Source organism: Bolinopsis microptera, chromosome 7 (assembly GCF_026151205.1).
Source record: "Bolinopsis microptera isolate Bmic1 chromosome 7, MBARI_Bmic_1.0, whole genome shotgun sequence".
NCBI classification, from domain to species: Eukaryota; Metazoa; Ctenophora; class Tentaculata; order Lobata; family Bolinopsidae; genus Bolinopsis; species Bolinopsis microptera.
The window spans coordinates 7279974-7299592 of NC_087078.1; the positions used below are offsets into that span (position 1 = coordinate 7279974).

At 38.6% G+C, this 19619-nt stretch overlaps 2 protein-coding genes across 2 annotated transcripts in view; both read left to right on the top strand.

Annotated features, from left to right (window-relative positions):
- The window catches only part of LOC134818550 (uncharacterized), a 65471-nt gene that overhangs the window by 33060 nt on the left and 12792 nt on the right, over positions 1-19619 (top strand). The window lies entirely within an intron of this gene.
- LOC134817946 (uncharacterized) lies at positions 11887-15786 on the top strand. The gene is made up of 4 exons (XM_063827326.1): positions 11887-13005; positions 13731-13875; positions 14125-14248; positions 14547-15786. The coding sequence occupies exons 1-4, from the start codon at positions 12017-12019 to the stop codon at positions 14768-14770; spliced, it is 1482 nt and encodes a 493-aa protein (XP_063683396.1). The 5' UTR covers positions 11887-12016; the 3' UTR covers positions 14771-15786.

Below are 19619 nucleotides of genomic sequence, written 5' to 3' on the forward strand. Positions count from 1 at the left end.
TGTTCACTATTCATCGCACAATATACTATCGGGGTATGAAAACTAAACTATTGAAGAAAGCTTTGATAAGATTTATTGACGAAATTGAAAGATGGTTCTATAAACTATACTTATTGTAGAATTGTTTAGTTTTATTTTAAAAAGTGTGCAGTTAACTGCAATTATAACATGACGATGCAATGGTCCGTATCTAATTGAGGGCTTTTTAGAACTTAAATCTTCCATGTGTTCGTCGCTTCTGATCCTCCCCTCCCCGATTTCTTTGTTTACTGTTTCTTTCTTGTTTACCGATTCTCGCTTGGTTTTTTTTATCAACCTAATAATGGGAAACTCTTTAGTTTTACCCCCTTGTGGCTGGGTAAGAGTTGTGTTGGTGTTGTGTGGTGTAAGATCAACATTGGCGAACGTTCTAATTGTGAGGGACTATCTCTTGAAAACTCTGGTCCTGCTTCCTTAATGAGGAACTGGGATATCGTTTACGCGTACACGTACATTTTCCAGATGATCTTCTTCTTCGGGGCAGGAAAAATCGTATGCACAGCTCTCCTTCAAGGAATTGACACTGCTTAAACTTTTTAATATATCCTGCGGTATAGAAGTCTAAAATTTCCGATATTGTTAATGTGAGATTGTTAGAATCAATTTTATGTAATATGGCAACATATTTTCATCAATTATCGATTATAGTATTATAAAAGTCGCTGCATTATCAACTTTCCATTCGATAATATGTAAGAATAATGAAATAGTTGGGAATATATCTGGGAATATGTGTTTTCCTGATTTCTAAAAGTGAGACTTTCTTTTTTCGATGTTTTTTAGGTAACGTCATGAAAAATGTTTGACCTTAACCATAGTTAAGTACATAAATCTGAAAGAAAAAAAATAACGGCCGATGGTCCGATAAAGTGCGGTATTAGGTCAATAGTGCGATTCTAATAACTTAGCTAGACAGTAAATATGCACCTTCAGATCAGATCGTCATTACGACCCTGCCTGTCAGATGAGATGAAGCGTCCCTAGCAAGTAGAAACCAATATGAAATACATTGAAGAATGGAAGATCAGATTTTCATAACGAGCCATGCAAGTCCATGCGGGGACATCCAACATCCAACGAGTCCGGACCCTGTTGGTAGCATAGAGATCTGTAACTGGCTTGCTTGAGACTTATGCAAGTTATTGAATAAGATTGAATTAAAACAACTCCGCGGCTCCGCCCTAGAGTTTTGTTTTTTTTTCACGTCTCGCGCCCTATAGTCCCCGACTCAGTTTGCAAACATCATGACGCTGCAACCCGTTTAATTCTATTAATCAAATACCATGATTTCTAAAATCCATAGCTCTTATTCAATATTCCATTTCAAAGCCTGAAGTACATAATCTTCAGAAGCTTCGTAATCAGAACCATTAGTGGAAGTATAACTTCATCTGGTAATATGATAAAATGTGATAGAACACCTGAACACAGAGATCATTGCTTGTTTATTATTCGTTGACTGAACAATGTTGCTAGCTTTATGCCTACCAATCATATCAGTAAAACTTGCAGCTCCTCACGATTCAAACAAGACTGTGGCTCATGCAAATACATAGAGTATACTACTACTACTACTAGCCCAGTAAAGTAATATAGCGTCTCTGGAACACGAACATGTTGTCTTCATTTCTTACTCCACTTTGTGTCCTATTATTATCAATCCGTGTTGCGTTTTATTTGTGTTGTTGATCATGAGTTTGCCGGCTTTAAGAAAGTTTTGGCTGTACCAACGACCGTCGCAGGTTTCTGAAACCCACAAACTATCGGTATCCTTCGACCTGCTGGGTGAGCAGTAAAATGTTATTTATTTAATCTTTAATAAAAACAATAACCCTATAATACTGATGTAACCCCACCATTACTATTACTAAAGAGCTGAAGTAACCGGTATTCCCGCAGAGTTTCCTTACATAACAGGGGAGTCTGAGTTGAGTGAACGAAAGTTGGCTGAAGTTGTGAACGATGAAGTTGGTGCCAGTCTCAAGAAATACCTCAACACCAAAAAAGGACTAAGCGACTTTAGCCATGTCCCTGAAGGAGAATCAACCTCGTCAGGCTCTAAAACAGTTCTGGTGAAGACTGTTAAACAAATGCAGAGGGAAGCAGACCGCAGCAACAAGGTCCGGTTTATTGGTTTCCACCGAACTGTAAAAGAAGCTGCTGCGGAGTGCAGAGCCCGAAAGTTTGGGGAGCGACTCAGGTTCCTGCAGGGCAGGAGGAAGGTGTTGGTGGAGAAGGAGAGGGCACGGAGAGCGGAGCTCGGGCTGTCGAGGATTAAACTGCCAAAAAGGAACATCGAGAGAAGGAGCATTGAGGAGAGGAACATTGAGAAAAGGAACACTGAGTACGACTACGAGATTGGGGAAATTTCAAGAGAAAATAATACAAAATTTATCAAGATCTGCCAGCCAATGCAGTATTCTACAAGACCAGACCCCAGTAACACTGCAATTCCAAAAGGATCTTTTAGCTCCGCGATCAGAGTCAGCTCTTTTCAAGCTATAAATGAAAGATTGCGGAAGAAACACGGCCCTTTTCACAGAATGGGAACAAAATATCCCAATGGAGTTGTATCATTACCAACCGCATGCGATAAAAAGCTGTCTTACTCCCGATTTTTATGTAAAGAATTAGGAGCAACTTCTGTGGGTTTAAAGAAAGCGATAGGAAATAATTCTCGGTACGTTCCTATACACTTGTATGACAAACCACCACATACGATTCCAAATTTTAGTAGCGGTAGCAGTAACTTTACCTATAAGCTAAGCCGTCGATTTTCTGGTTGGTGGAATAAAAGAATAAAGTAGAAAACTTAATAATTTATCTTCTATGAACTTTGTTATTTATATTTGATGGAATTTGTTTCTAATTCTATGTTGTTTATAATTATATTCCAGTGGATCTATTGACTATCACTAACTGATTAACATATCAATAAGAATAATTACTAAAAAGATGTTCATTAAAAACGTCTTATGCTGCCCAAAACCGAAAAGATAACATCATGATCAAGAATCAAGATTGCCATATGTTGTACTAATAATTAAATTACGTTTAAAACTGAGCTGCGCGCGTTCTCAACTTTTGTCGTGGTTGAAAAGTTTGCAGAGGTAAAGGTCAGCGTATTATTTTGTGAAATTGTGAGCGTTAACTATTTTGTTTCGTATTGTGGTCCTTGAATCGAGCGGAGTCGCGAAATAAATAACATTCTAATACGGGCACCAACACAGTTAAGAGTTGAAACGAACTTCTTACACATACTACCCAGATATGGCATATTTCCAAAACTCACATCAACAGTCTCACTGTACGTTTTGTTGTCTGATAAGTATAAAGTAAGCGAGTACTGGAAACTGGTGCGATAGTTTACTTCCGACCAGACATACAGGCTGAGCTATCTAATTTTCAAGAGAATTTCTCACTAAATGCTGCACTGCTCCACGTGAGAAAGTAAATTTTTAGCTCCGTACTTTTATAAACTCCTGCACGTCTCTTTCTCCTGGTGTTACGAGTCATTTGCAGGCTGATTGGTGTAGTGATGCACTTAGTACAAATTCTGGACGAATGATTCCACCCCTGAAAACTAAAAAAGGACGATTCTTTGACACTGTCAGCCTATCTGAGAGGGGAAAGCCCTCAAGCCCAGCAGGTCATGTACCTTCGGCAGAAGCCATGTTAGGCCACTAAACCAGCTTCCTTTTTACTTCAAGCAGCGCTGCTGCAGCTGGTATATGGAAACACTTGCCCACACTGCTTTACCTGCTCACTTGTGACAATACTCCTCATGAAAAATGTGGGTTTCTTGATTTTATATTTTATGCAGGAGTGAGCTTACTAATCAGTTGATACGAGACATAACACCCTCGCATAGTGACATATTTTCGTCGCAATATACTGTAAAAACCCCTGCAGAACATTCCGTGAATTTTGTAAAGATATCCTCAGGAATTATGGAGATAATCTAATATTTGCCAAAATGTGAATTTATCATTGTTCTGTCATGTACACCTTCTTCCTGTGCTGAGTTACATGGTATATATCGCTCCAACCTGTCTTGGAACGTTGCCAACATATTTGTACTGCGGTGTGACTGTGTGAGCGCCCTCCTAAACTAAGGGCGATGATATCAAGAGCTTAGTTTAGACTTTGATATCCTGTACTGTAACGCAAATCCCCCTGATATGAAGTAGGATCTTGATTGCTGGTGAGTTTAGGGTAACAGAGATGCTGGTAAATTACCAAACATGTTGGCTTGTTGCTCACCTTCCTTTCTGTTTGTTTGATATTCTGTTAACTTTGATGTCTACTCCTGATTAAAGTGGAGCTGTCGGCACCACTGATCCTTATGTTGGGTTGTGGCTAATGATCAGTGCTTTTCAGAATATTCACTTGATTCTGTTTGTAGTTGTGGTCACTTGTTTGGGCCGATATGGTCTTTGATCGATTTTACGATCACATCATTCATAATCTTTTTGCTATAAAACTTTTGTGATCCACCTAGGTAGGTTTGTGATCCACCTAAGTAGGTTTGCGATGTCATTTATAGTACTGCAAACATTAACTGAGACATCATTTCTGTTCATAATGCTTTCGGTTTGCTCATTTTATTTTAGGGCCAATACATTAAACTTACTTGTATTTAAAATCTTTAAATTACTCAATATCCTGCCGGATTTCCCAAAAAATCATAGCTTTTGTTGACTTGGACCAACATTTGCTGTACATAAAGACCTTGATTTCCGATGTTTTGCCACTGGCCTTTTGATAAAATATCGGTTATCAACATCAGTTATTCGTGAAGGGATCCCTGCTCAGCAAGCTATTTCGGTTCTTTTCAGGCTACACATTATACCATAATGCCTTTATGCAGCATAAGTTATGCTTTCTAAATCCGCTCGTCAGCTTTACTACACCTTAAAAACATCATCAGCGAACTAATTTTACAGCACAACTTGTTCTCTGTAACTGTTTCATCGAAGTTGAATCGTTGTGACTGTGAATAGGAACCTTGCAGTAGGAGCCTTGCAGTTAGCCAGTAGGGACATAGCTAACGTGACCTTTATTTATCCGGCATTCTGGTAGAATTTCTCATTGATTCAGTTCACGCTAGTTCACTAGTTTAAGTTATGTACGCACTAATCCACACATTGGATAAGATATAATGTTGAATTTACGAATCGGAATAAATGCAATGCTTCTGTTTTGATCGACTCCAGCAGGCTTCAATTTGCTAAAAATAAATTAAGAATTGATAACTTGGAGTTTCATTTCCCAATATATGATATATTATATCGGAAGTTAATGGGTTATGTTTGAAACAAGATATTATGTTTGAAATGGTACCTAGCTCCCCGTGCCAACCTGTCACCCTATCAGCTTTGTTAAAACATGAAAAATGCAACAAATGAATACCTCTTATAGCAATGCCAATGAGATTAAGCTATTTGAAATATGCAGCGAAACAATGTTCAGACTACCCGGACTTCATCAGCTGCATCTTCCAAAAAGCACTGTATTTAATATATACAAGCAGCAACAAGGCACCTAGCAGGGGATGTTTAATTCTGTATGATACATTAATGGTAGCGTATAGCGTACTCAGAACACGCAGAGAAGCTGTAAAAGTTAAACCCCGGACACTAAAAAACAAGTACTTCATTACACATGCAGCATACCCCACCTTGATAATATATAAAACAAGTACACTTTCCTAATCCCCCTTGCTGGAGTTGTTGAAAGACAGGTTTGCAGTTCTTCAATGCAGCTCCGTTATAGTCGCATGACGCACATTGCTTTATACGGTCAAGGGGAGGCGTATTAGTGTCATAGTTTGAGATGCTTGCGGAGGAGTCAGCAGCTTTTGCTCCTGTCATTCTAACTAAATACTGACTTATTGCACTCAGTGTCTTTAATGTCGCGAGCTCTTGCTCTGCAGATTTGACAAGATTGATGAGTGAGGTGGGGGTGTGGTGGACATTCTGTCAGATGGAGCTGTGGTGACCTGGTCCAATATGTTAAAGGGTGTTTTAAACTCCCCGCACGGCGGTGTTAGCTTCATTAGTTATCAGTTTATTACGTAAAGTCAGGGTTTGGTTTGTTAGCTCTTATAGTTGCTCGCTATAATTTGACACTGCGAAGCTGGTCAGATCAGCTACAATTTAGTCCATCTGTCGCTGTTCCTCGCTGCCTAATTTATAGATATAAATAACAATCTCCATCTACTTGTGCATGAGAGCTACCCTGTTTGGTTAATATATGCAGCTGCAGCACTTAGCCGCACAATATGCGCACAATATCCTACTTTAACAAGACAGACGCTACACGTTATAATTATTGTAAACGCCGTTCTGCGTCATGAGAGGAGAGGGATTTGCAAATGTACTCGGGCTTCTTAACACCTGCATAGTATGAAGAAGTAGTCAGTAGTTTGACGTGTGCCAGTACACTTCATTTTTACTGTTTTTATACTTGGGCGTTACCTGTCAGTTGGTACTGACTCTTCGCTGGTGAGGATTGTGATTTTCGCTCTCGTGTTTTGCTTTAAGTTAATAGATTCTGGTGTGATTTTTTGAGCTTTGTTACTTCTTTATTTGAGTTTGTTTAGTTGTGAAACCACTTATATACCTTGCTGGTTAATGGCAGGGTGGGTTAAATTATGATTGTTAAAAATATTGACCGTTAACCCTTATCATACTGGGGTGCTTGGAGCTCATTCATTACTGGGGGTGGGTTGAAAGGACCCATCCCTAATAACTTTGGTTCTAGACGGTATTCAGCCACCACAAAAAGTGGAATGCTCTAGTTATACTTAGTTCTACAAGACTCATTATGTTCTAAAGGGCCAGATAGTGCACAAGTGCACAAGATAGTCTCCTGCGTTAATTGAGAAATCACGTGGGATATCACAAGTTTATCACATGATACAGGCCTCAAAGTGATCCATGATCTCCATATAAGGAGCGGTTGTTGATCTAATTAATCCTCAGGTTACTGGGGTTGGGTTGAATCAACCCATCCCTAAGAAACGATTGTTGATTCGATTTACTCCTAGAATACTGGGGTGGGTTGAATCAACCCATCCCTAAGAAACGACTGTTTATCCGATTTACTCCTAGAATACTGGGGATGGGTTGAATCAACCCATCCCAAATCAGCCCGTATAAGGAGTGCTTGTTTTATAAATTGAGTTAAATTTTGCAGAACGCTGCAGGGATTGGTCAATCGCAAACATGAGTGTATGTGTGTGAATTTGAAAGTTGTGAACTATGCGACTCTACTCCAAATTTCATTATCAAGGTAAATAAATTTTAGGAAAGACTCAAACAAACGAAATTTAAAAATAAGGTCAAGTTTTCGATCATAATCAGTGTACAAAATATATAACATTTGGATATGAGTATTCGTACGAAAGAATCAATGGTTCATTTACACGAGTCACATTATGAAATAAGATGAACCTTCGTGCACATTCTAAGTCCACAACTTTGACACTGACTTTTGACCTTCGACAAACCGCAGACCTTCTTCTTGTAACCAGGTCCTGATGCGTCCTTTACACACTGAACACACCGACTAGGCAGACCTGGACTCACCAAGGGAAGCAATGGTGTGTTTGGGTCACGACTTGTATCATGATCCGTACTCCTCAGAAACTTAGGGTATTCGGTCTCTAAGTAGCAGTTGGTAAGGGTCCAGGTGCTAAGGCCGTGCAAGGACCTGTTCCTAATAGCAGGAATGAAGAGGGCACGGGCAAGGTCTAATGGGCTTGATAGGTGTACGTGTATATCACCGAGTTGAGTGCTTTGAAGAGAATACCATACTTTGCTGGTTTGCTCTTCATGTACTGGAGAAAACTGATGCGCTTTCTAGTCGGATACAGGCATTCATCAACTGTGAGGTATTGTTCAGGTATATTAGTGCCGTGGCGAAATTAGCTTGGCACTTTTCGTAAAACTCGCGAATTGCCGTGAACCAGTCTTTTTTCCAATGCTCTGCTCTATCGTGTCGCAACTCTTTAGTTTCAAATGTTATTTTCGTCGACAGAAAGAAGAATCTGTTCCTAGACATCACCGCAGGAAATGCTGGAAAGTCCGTCAGAAAGTGAGTAGGTAAATAGTCCGCAGATCGTCAAGGGCAGCTCCTCTCCCCGAAAGTAGATAAGGCCAATGAAAGCACACATCTCAACCTTGTCAGTTATGCTAATTATAATGTAGGTGTACTTGTTATTCATAAGAAGTTCAGGATAAGTTTTTCCATGAATTCAACGATTCGAGCGTTGGTCATGGTGTCCTTGACGTTTCAGGTTAATCTGTACATTGATGTTATTGTTGTTGTAACCCGTTCAAATAATTTACAACACCACTTGCAGTTGAAGTTAAACATTCAGACGAATTGGAGATATTTTTACTGGCTAACAATAAAACCTTTCAATAGAGGGTCGAAAAGATACATAAACTTTAGGTTGCCATTGGTTCTTCTACTAATTAACATTATTTTAACAATTTCTTGAAACATTTATTCAAATTTTCAGATTTGTCATATTGTTTCTCGTAAACTATAGGTGTTCAAGCGGTCGGCTCAAGTGTGTTGAGTTGAGTGTAAGCTTGATTGGATTAGCCATTGACGTGCATGAAAGGGTGAAGTGCTAGACCCACTATGCCGTTCACTAGGAACCTCAATTTGGTCCCAGAGCTCCTGTATCACGTGATGTGACGCAGTATACCACGTGTTCAGCTCTAATATAGGAAGCAAAATCACTAATAGGCTAGAGAGCAAAAATTGCACTAAAATGAAGCAATTTCGGCATAATTATGCTAATAGCTCTCCGGCCGATTGAAACTTGTTGATAAAAATAATATGGCTGATAGAGGAGATGATGCTGATAAAAGTCATATAAGTCAATATAAAATTGAAATTTATTAAGTAACATTTATTTGTTACTGAACGGGAGGGATGGACGAATCAACCCACCCCCAGTATGATAAGGGTTAAAATATGGCGGGATGCACGAAAAACCGGTAAATTATAACGGTCATGATTTCACTGGAAATCTTCAATTACCACAAGAAAATTGCTGATTTTTTTCGAATCTTTTAGATTTTTGGCACCATTCTTGGTTCAATTTCATGAATGAACAGCGTATAACAACAGAGTAAAAATCATCAATTAATACTATTGTCATGAAGCAAAGTGATTTGAACTTGAAGGAGGAAAATGTTATCGTTTATCTTATAGGACCAGCCTGTATTATTATAAATATAACTACTTGCATATATTTGTCTTTACGTTAGGAAGCAACTTTGAGCATATTAGGACCACACAGCTACGGGAACATCAAAAATGGACTCGGCGGTTAATATTATGACCGTTAAAAATACCGACCGTTAAAAATATGGCGGAAAGGCCCAATTACAACTGCCTATTTTTTACCGCCATAATATTAGCGGGTAAGGTATGTTCAATTAAACATCACAAAAATAGCAATAATTTTTGTTGAATTAGTTTAAAATATGCTTGGGAATTACATTATACAGGAATTTAACTGTCAACAACAGTACTACTACTAGTAAGGATATTGGCACTTTTTGTTAATTTTCACCCTTCTGGAAGACAAGAAAACGATTTCATCGATTTAATCGTTATACTAACAATGAAACTTTGAAAGCTGAATTTATTTAAAGAAATAATATGCCTGATAGTAAATACAAAGCTTCCGCTTCACTTCGCTTCACCTTTTTAGCAGTAGTATTATATATTAGTAGCATTGAATTGCAATTGTTTAGCTATGTTTAAGTTCTTCAGCCTTCAACAGTGTTTGCAACATACCTCTACAACAGTGGACACACTCAAAGGTTCCATTTTACCGTTGGTGTTATGTTCATTGAACTGCAATTTTTCTGCTATATTCAGTAGTAAATATATTGAAATTGGTGCTGAACTAATTAAGCTGAAATCCCTCCATCCGGTTTTAACTATTAGTCTCAACAAATACTGCACAAATCAGAGATCTATATCCAGTACTGGCAGCACCAGTATTTATTTTTAATTTTATGAGCTGCTGCCAGCGAGGCTGATTAAATCTCGTAATTCTAATACTCAGTTAATTGGAAGATAATTGCCCATTAACAAGTGACCGAATAGCGGCTTCAGAAAGTCAGAACAGGTAGAATTATTAAGACGCTGCGTGTAGGAATGTGTGTTCTAATTAGTTTCTGTTACTGTTGTCCTATCATTGGTGTTCCAGTGTCACCGTGTACTGTGAGATAATGTTACCAGAATTAGGGTGTTCAGAGCATTTACCTCGTCACGCTGTTTTCAATGTTTATTCTAATTTTTATTAGGTAGATTGAGTTTCTCGTCTGTCTTTTCTCTACATTCCTTCTTAAATAGATTTGTACATTGTACAGCGCATTGGCTTGATCTTGATCCAGGTTAGTCGTAATTGATCAAATTGAGATTGTTTGTTGTTATTGAAAGTCGTTTCGTTCGTTAAAGCTTGTTTTTAGCTTGTTTCAGTTATGAAACGTAGTCGTCATAAAGCAGGCGGTATAAATAGAACATATGCAATTGATAACATATATTATCAAATTATCTAAGATATTATGCTAGCTACTGCTAGTAGCTACTTGCGAACCAATAGCGCGCAATGTGTCGACTCTGAAACCCATGAAAATTGTCGGCTTATTTGGAGATGTTTACGAGAACGTTAAACTAATTAGCAAGTAATTAGGCGCTAATTACTCTAGTTTTCGAGATCTTCTTCCTGTGGGAACCGTTTGTGAGCTTCTTACGATATATCACGTAGTTTGTAATGAATTGTATTCTAACAAGTGTGGAACAGTGTCATGTGATTAGTGTATGGGTTCCTTCTAAACACGACAAGTTTTTAGTTTTTAAGTTTTTAGCCTATGGTATACTTTTTACGATACCTGCGATATATCATACCATGTTTTTCTGTTACGTAACTTACAATTAATCTCGCTACCTTTCTTATGTGTTGAAAAGTCTTGAGCTATTGCAGTTGACACGCCCAGAAATAGTCGACTTTAGTCCTAACTCTAATCACGACTGGTAGAAGTCTTTACTACATTTGTGACAGAAACAAAACGAACCTTCTGTTGATTTAATCACGGACAGCTTGTTATTTCGTTACGTGTTTGTTACTGTGTACGAGATATTGAATTTGATATTTGATCTCCCTCAATACAACAACGTCTCCTTGACATCTTCATTTGTTTAACTTTACGGCCCCCGTACCTTATATTATATATAATATAGGATATTATATAGGGTGTACACTTTACTGATCTGTCAATCACCATTCTCTCGCTGCTTCTCTTTAAACCTACACTTTATTCGTTATTGTTTGCCTAATTTTATTTAATTTTATCTATTCAGCTGCATTTATAACAGTACTTAATAACAATTATAATAAAAATTATAATAATAATTATAATAGTTAAATGAGCTCTATCTCTACTATTGTTTAACAAAACTCGTCCGTTAGATTATATGTGAAACTGTTGTATACTCTAACCAGGAGTATGATTACTACATTGTATACGTGTTGTTATTAATAAAATATCATTAATTTAAATAGTACAATGTCATAACACATGATCCTCACCTTGACAGCACACATCATGTGCCAGCTTTCATTAGTTTTATTACTTTCCACCAATAATTCACACTTATAACCTACCAGAATAACATGTTATTATGTTAGCTGTGAGCGGCATTATGCGGTAATGTGCGCCATTACATCACACATGAACGTATTATAGCAACACATTATAACATTACATAGCACAACAATTATTATTAATGTTAAACAAGTTTCCAACCTTCAGGTAAACACTATGGATACCACGTGACCAACACAGAACAATGAAACTAGTGTAAAAGAACTCTTAGAGTCTACTGTAGTGCTAACAATACGCACTTTCTGCTTAGTAGCTCTAGTTTGTTACCAGTAACTATGCTTAATGGCAATGTTCGTCCAGTACCTTCGCAGGACGCAGGATCATTTGTACCTAACAAGAATCGTCCTTACAGCTGGACCTCCAGTACCTCCACCATCTCATCCAACTCTATCTTCAACAAGTCTGAGCCTGTGTTCCGTTTAAACGATGATCTCTCAACCCCCGTTTTCACGAGTAACAGCTCCCTCCAACTGTCGTGGAGGAACCCTCGTAATGAGATGTCAGTTACCTCCCCGGTAGAGTACAGATCCAGTTCTAGCACTATGTCCGACCACGAGACGTGGGATGAGGAGGAATCTACTGATGGGTCCCGTATCTACCCAGTTAGATCTGGTGACATGGCTACTACTTCTTTCGGGACACGTGACCCCTACTCTGTGTCCTCTGAAGAGCTAATGGACACCGTGTTCGATAGCAGGTCACCAAGGACTCTCTCTAAAACTAAGACCGGGTCAGCTGATACTTCCTGGTTAGAAGACAAATTAGCGAAGGATTTAAGCAGCATCATGCCCACTTTTGAGTTCTCCAAAACCTCGTTTAAACGTTTATCAGATCGCCCCATGTTCTCCTCTAGTTCTGATTCCGCCTCTGAGGCTAGCAGTGACGAGTCCCAGTCCATGACTTATTGTGCCTCTCCAGAGTTGGAGCCGCGTGTTCCTCGCCACTCCTGGGCCAGTAACCTCGATATCATAGACTCCGACCATGAGACCTTAGAACGGTTCAAGGGTAACGCTAACTCAAAACGACCGAAACGTGACAGATCAAGGAGCAGGAGGAACAGTTATGATAACTCATTTCGGTACAGGAAGCCGTCGTCTGAGAGAGGAACCCTGAAGAGGAACCAGAACCAAAACGAAATGCAGGACAATAAACTGACGTACCTTCGGTTTGAGAGCCAGACTAAGTTCAATTATAATGAGCGGGGTATTCCGGCTCTGAAGCGACTTATCAAGAGCAAGAGCAACTCTTCTGAGCTCATCATCGAGTAAGTTAATTTCAATTTACTTTTTAAGTGTAGGTTGCTCATGTTTTTAGCCGATATTGGATATTTCGTTTGTGGTTTCACCTTGGCAGCTATGAGCTATGTCTTGTAACTGGAATTTAACTGAATTAATTAATTATTTAATTTAAGCTTATCCTTCACATTTACACCTTGGCTGTAATTAAGCTGACGTATCATTAATTACTAATTCTGCTAATTAGCTGTACGTGCCTGGTCACTCCAAGCCTGACATGTGCTTTTAAGTTTCAAGTTCCTCTAACACAACGTTTCTTTATATCCACACTCCTCTTGGAAGCACTGCAATATCTTGTAATATTGACAGGGCTGAACTGCATACATGTAGTGAAGCGATGTGACAGCTCAGCTGGAACTGCTAGGATTTGTGTCACAGAAACAGTTCTACTGCTCTATATAATAGGGGGCGTCTGTTCAATGCAACATTTGTAGGATTTCAGCGTTGTAAGTCTACTGAGTAGTCTCGAACCCACTCTTAGGGTGGAACAGAATAACAGATCACGTGATACACGTCAAGTCGGCCATCCTTGACACATACAAACGCTAAATGTGTCAACGATTCAGTAACTCTCAATCTGTTGCTGCATTGCTGGCTTCACAGATCTAGCACAGACTTGAAGCTTTAAAATATTCAGCTGTTTTCGGAATAAATCAGCGATATTATCTTTATTTATCTAATAAATCTCCACCAGGGGTGATCGGCTGGTGGTGAAGTTCAAAAGACGTAAAGATCTGCTCTGTTCATCTGTTAAAACCCGGAAAAGGAAGGTTGTTCTCCACCTGTTGGATGTGGTAAATGTTCTGGTGTTCACTGGTAGCAACACACTTATTATTCAGGTGACAGCTCTATTACTACTTGTTTAGTGTTTTATTTCCACAGTGGTAGTGGTACTACCATTACCTTTCTTGTTATCGTGTTCCGTAAAAGCTTAATATAAACAGACTAACATCGCTCAAAGACATATAAATAAGACATTTGTTCATCACAATATGGTATCGTAGTAATTGTTACGTGAGCTCATTGAAGAAGCCACTCCTTACGATTTCAATATAAACTCTTTAGTGATTTCATTATTCTATTTATAGTTCAAAGAGAGCACCAAGACGAAGCTCCTAAAAGAGAAATCTACGCTGGACAAGCTTTCAGACACGATCAGGAGCTCCAAGTCGAACTCTCTTAGTCGGTCTATGAGATCAGCGTATTCGGATGGTAAGTACTGGTGAACTTCCTTTTCATTTTATTATATGTCGAGAGTTACGGATCGTACATACACGAGGTTCTCCCAATTTTATTCCTTATCAATCCCAGGGTTATTTTACAATTAAAAAAGTGCTATACGTGGAATAATGGAGGGTTAGCTTCGCCTCATATCATTTCTTAATAGAACATTTTACATAATTTTGTCGGGCTTGTACTTGTAGTCCAGTCAGTTAGTACCCTGGAATTCATGCCATCTCTACTATCTGACAGAGCGAGAGACTTCTCTTAATTCTAATTCATTTTACAGGCGACTCTGAGATCTCAGAACTGGAGGTTGGTAGGTTTCACAATAGCAAAGAACTCGCGGACCTTATTTTGAAGCAGAGACAATCGCTGGTTCCTAAAGGTATTCTCAAGCGAGGCGGCAGTCTAGCTGCCCGACCAGTAGAGCCTATCATGATAAAACCAGCCAAGATGGGTATATCACCCTCTCCTGCCGAGGAAATCATGGAATGTCTTACATATGTTTAGTTATTGATTTGCAAGCGTTGGATCTCCAAGTTTCCGTATCTTGAGCTCATCAGTGCAATAGGGAGCTGTATGTTTTGGGGAGGCGTCTAGCTTACTATAGATACAAGATAATGATGCTTTCACCCAATTTCCAGTAGCCACAGTTTGCTGTGTCATTGAAGTAACATTTTTATTCGATTGTTAATTTACATTGACTACTAGACTCATAGAATTGTTTAAACATTAAATCTGTTGTTATTCATATTTTGTTTGATGCATTTTTGAAGTTTTTAGCTAATATTTACGATTTCTTTATAAATGATTTATATTAGGTAATGATAGTGATCTGTTTATATGTAGATGGCGGCGATTATGATGCATACGGGCAACATTAATCGTATATTGCAATTTTTAGATATGGACTTTTAGCAATACAAAAGACACAATATCTTTAGCTTCTGCTGATTTGAGTTTGAGGATTGATTGTTAAATTTTATCTGAGATCGATTGATCTCTTTAGTGATTTATTTGGTTTTTGGTTTTACAAAAGTAAATGTTGGTCGTAAAATAAATCATTTAAAAATTCCATTCGTCACTAATTTATGGCGGAAAGTACTAAACAATTTTGTAAAATGTAATTCTTTTTGCAAAATGACCAATGTGTTACTAATAGTGATAATATTGAAGATAGGACTACTTTCTTATCAAATTTGTTTGAATCTTCTCTTAGCCAGATTCCATATCATTATCACATGTATAAAATTGTACGTTCACGTAGTTTTCGAGATAGGTGTTTTGAGAGTTAAGGACCCCATTGAAATTTCAAAACTTCGAGTACCCACCGATTTCTCAACAAATTGCCGTATATATTAATGCTTTTCAAACAAAGTTACAACGAATTCTTTATATAGTGCATCCTGGGTTTGGACAGGATATGCCCGTTTAAAATATTTCCATCACGTTAGTCGTTACATTACATAATTCTCAATAAATGTAATAGATTTGTAGTGTTGTAATTAGTTTAAAACACTTATACATACTCTTTAGTCTTTATCTATGACTATATAGGCCTACTCCCAAAATTCACCAAACCGTGAGCTTATGCGTACTTGGTACTACTGCTTGCTGCTGCCAATAATGATATTGGATGATAATTAAACACTGCTGTCTTTGGGCCGCTTTTGTATATAGGATATAGGAACAACTCCAGTTATTGTCCGGTAACATTAATATAAGTGCCTGTGGGAATACTCCCTCTTCTAGCGACTATGAAAAGGTTCCAGTCATTAAAAAATGTAATATCTTCAGCTGCTAGTTTGAGTGCACAGGCTTAAGTATCTTTGGTACGTTTGTTTTTCAACTTTTTGACAATGTCGTAAATTTCCGAGTAAGCTTGTAGGTTTATAACCTTCCACATACCAAAACGCGCGCCGAGTTGGACTCGTCGACGGTCTAGTATTTTGGAACAAATATTTTAAGAGTATCACCCGTTAAAAGTAAGCTAGCTGGTCTAATGAAAATAAAAAAGGGGAATAGGGGTCGTTTAGTGTTTAGAACAAGGAGGGCCTCGCAGCCCTTACTGGGCGGTGCTCAGCACCTGTCATTCCTTCGAGTCTCTATTCTAATTCTATATTATATGTTTATGAACATGATAGCCTGGGGTCCCCAGGTAACGCGACGTAGATTCTGTCAACATCTTTAATTTCGATTTTCACCTTAAGAATAAGATCACTCGTGATGTTAAAAAAGTGGTCGTTGAATTTCTTTGTTATTTCAGAAAAGCTCGAAACTATGCATTATGTTGCGGTTTTGATCTACGAGTTTATTTTTGGCTCTGTATGCAGTACGGAACGCTGTTGATCATTTACCACTGCTAGCGAGAGTTATTGCTGTGCTCATCGAAATACTTGTTACCTGAGCTGGGGACCCCATGCTATTATATTTATGTTCATACTCATACGAATAGAGATAAGGCGGAATGACAGGCTGAGCGCGGCCCAGTAATTGCTCTATCCAGAGCCCTTGCGCTTGCAGTAGCGCGCGCCCGCCTCACGAAACAAGCGCGCCCGAAGTGGCGCGAAAGCACATGGTTAGGTGAAGCCCAGTAAGGCAGTGGCAAAATATTTATTCCAAGACCGTCGACGAGTCCAAACTCCAAATCGGCGAGCGTTTTGGTAGGTATATGTATTAACAATTCACCTAGCCATGAGTCTACGCGTATTGCGTGACGCGTTTGTTTCACGGTCGCGCGCTACTGCAAGCGAGAGGGCTCTGGATAGAGCAATATTGTATTAGGGGGTGCACGATAAAAATAAACTTGCTCGGATTTTCAAAACTTTTGTACCATTGTTTTCTTACCTGGGGACCCCAGGCTATTATGTTCATAAACATAATAGAGATTAGGCGGAATGACAGGCTGAGCGCGGCCCAGTAATTGTTTTCTAGAGACTGTGAGAATTTTCACAGTACCAAATTTGTCATACCTTTTTGGAATTATCAGTGACTTTTGTCTAAGTGTCATATTTGATGGTGCGCGGCTTTTGGAGCAAAATTAGGTGCACAAGTTAATGGGTGGTACTCTTGACCATTGTTAATGGTCTGGCCCGGCGCGCGCTACTTCGTAGCATTTGCCGAGAAGAAAGCGGCGCGCGCTACTTCGAAGAAATTTAGACGAGTAACATCCGTCAAGTGATACTCGTAAAATATTTGTTCCAACTCGGCGCGCGTTCTAATAGGTTGTAAACCTACAAATGTAAAAGTCGCGTAATTTGACGAAATTCGTTGATTTTTGTTGTATTATTCTGTCATATCTTCGGTTCCTTGAATGAGATCATTTTGAAAATTTGTGACGACCTTCCAAGCATATTTAACTACCAAACCTATTAATAATTAGTTAGGAGAGATTGGCCTTGATATCATATAAAGAGGTCTAAAAATGACAAAATAGGTATAAATTCGCTAATAACTCAAATTCTGACCATCGAAATTGTTCAAACTAATTTAGGTTCAATTGTCAGTAAAACATAAGTGTTATAACGTAAGCTGACCAAATTTCAACAAAACTTTTATATGGGAAGTATTATAACTTTTTGACTGTTTCCGAAATAATGTGCTGACCGAAATACGAGCTAAAAACCCATTAAATGGTCAGCGCGCGCGTTTTACGGTCGATGGCGCACAGCCTAATTGTATCACGTCGTGACCCCACGGTCGTTTCACTATGGAGTTTATACGATACAGTGGGAGCCGTGCACTCGTGCGCGGCGGGTCATACAACGTATAACAAGTAACTTCGCGGCGCGTCAATTGTCGAAGCTGAAGTGGCGAAGTCCTCTTAAGTAAATAAACCTTTAAAAATGTGTTCATAAATCTTACTGTCACCAAAATTTAACTAGGTCGAACGGAGAAATTATGTCTCACGAAGGAATTAGGTCTCCCCAGGAAACCTTACTGGTAGGGCTCTAACTTTGAAAATAAAAGAGATAGAAACGTTTGGTTTTCAATAAAATGTTCGCTTTGTAAAAATTACGTTTCCTCCTCAGGAGGAAAATTTAAAACAACGTAGATTTTGAGTTATTGCGAAAAGTCTTATTTTGTGTTTTGGGCCTTATAAAAGTGCGCAGCTTTAACTTTGCGGATATTTGTTCTCTGATTGGCTGAATCGTATCACATGGTACGCGTGTGCAATTGCATCTTTGGAATGTATGACGCGTGCAAATGCAATGCACTAACGAGCGCGCGCGGGGCTCAACAAGCTGTGAAGACGCAATCACCTGAAGTAATATTGCGTGTAAGTTTACAACCTACCAGGACGCGCGCCGAGTTGGACTCGTCGACGGTCCTGGAACAAATATTTTACGAGTATCACCCGTTAAAATATTGCCAGCAAGTAAGGTCTGCTGGGTCACGCAGGCGCGTGATATATATATATAAATACTTTAAAAGCCGCGCCTGCTTGAGACCTAATTTCTGCGTGAGACCTAATTTTTCCGTTTTACCTAGTTAAATTTTGGTGACAGATATTGTAGGTTTACAACCTACCAGGACGCGCGCCGTCGTCGACGGTCCTGGAACAAATATTTTACGAGTAATACCCGTTAATGGCAGATACAGAAAGAATTATAAATTTAAACTTATTTTATTGAGTTTATATGGCAACAAATTACTTTTAAATAAAATTGAAACTATAAAATGTTAACTATGCCGCGCATATTTTCGCCAATTGACACTGTAGTCTGAAAATCGAGCGCTCAAGCAAATACTATTAAATTTTCACGAGAGTTAAGTAAGTACAGTTGGAGTACTTCAGTGTTATTGAATTTCAGAACCCCTTTGCATATATTTAATTATTGTTTCGATGTATAATTATTTGATTATCAGCTATGTTTTCATGTTATACATGTCCTCATCCACCAGTTCCCAATATTTTTTAAGATCACCAAATACTTTATTCCTCATAAGTCGACTCTATGTGTGATATATACATTGTACGTGACATAATTCATATCCTCACCATGCTTTATCGTGACTGGTTGAGACTGAATATGGAATAGGTTTCATGGTTCCTGCAGTATTCCATTAGTAGAGGCTTTTACGGGCATTGTCTGCTCGATACGCTAGGGACCCCAGATATACATTACTAGACGTATTTTTGACCGTAGAATCAATTAAAAGTGGTTTCGAGATGATTGGACTGAGTTTACGCGGGTAAAATCGCAAAAAACCGATTTTTTTGGCCAAAAATAGACCAAAAAACCATGTTTTTTGATATTTTGAGCAAGTTTATTTTGTTGGCATGTCGGCAAAATTTGCATGGCAATAGCTAAAACATAGCCGCACAAGATGATATAAAAATAAAACAAATCGCTCT

Coding starts and splice junctions, on each gene's coding strand:
- LOC134817946 (XM_063827326.1), top strand. CDS start 12,017: ATGCTTAATGGCAATGTTCGTCCAGTACCTTCGCAGGACGCAGGATCA. Junction 13,006..13,730: donor TCTTCTGAGCTCATCATCGA/GTAAGTTAATTT, acceptor AATCTCCACCAG/GGGTGATCGGCTGGTGGTGA. Junction 14,249..14,546: donor GAGATCAGCGTATTCGGATG/GTAAGTACTGGT, acceptor TTCATTTTACAG/GCGACTCTGAGATCTCAGAA.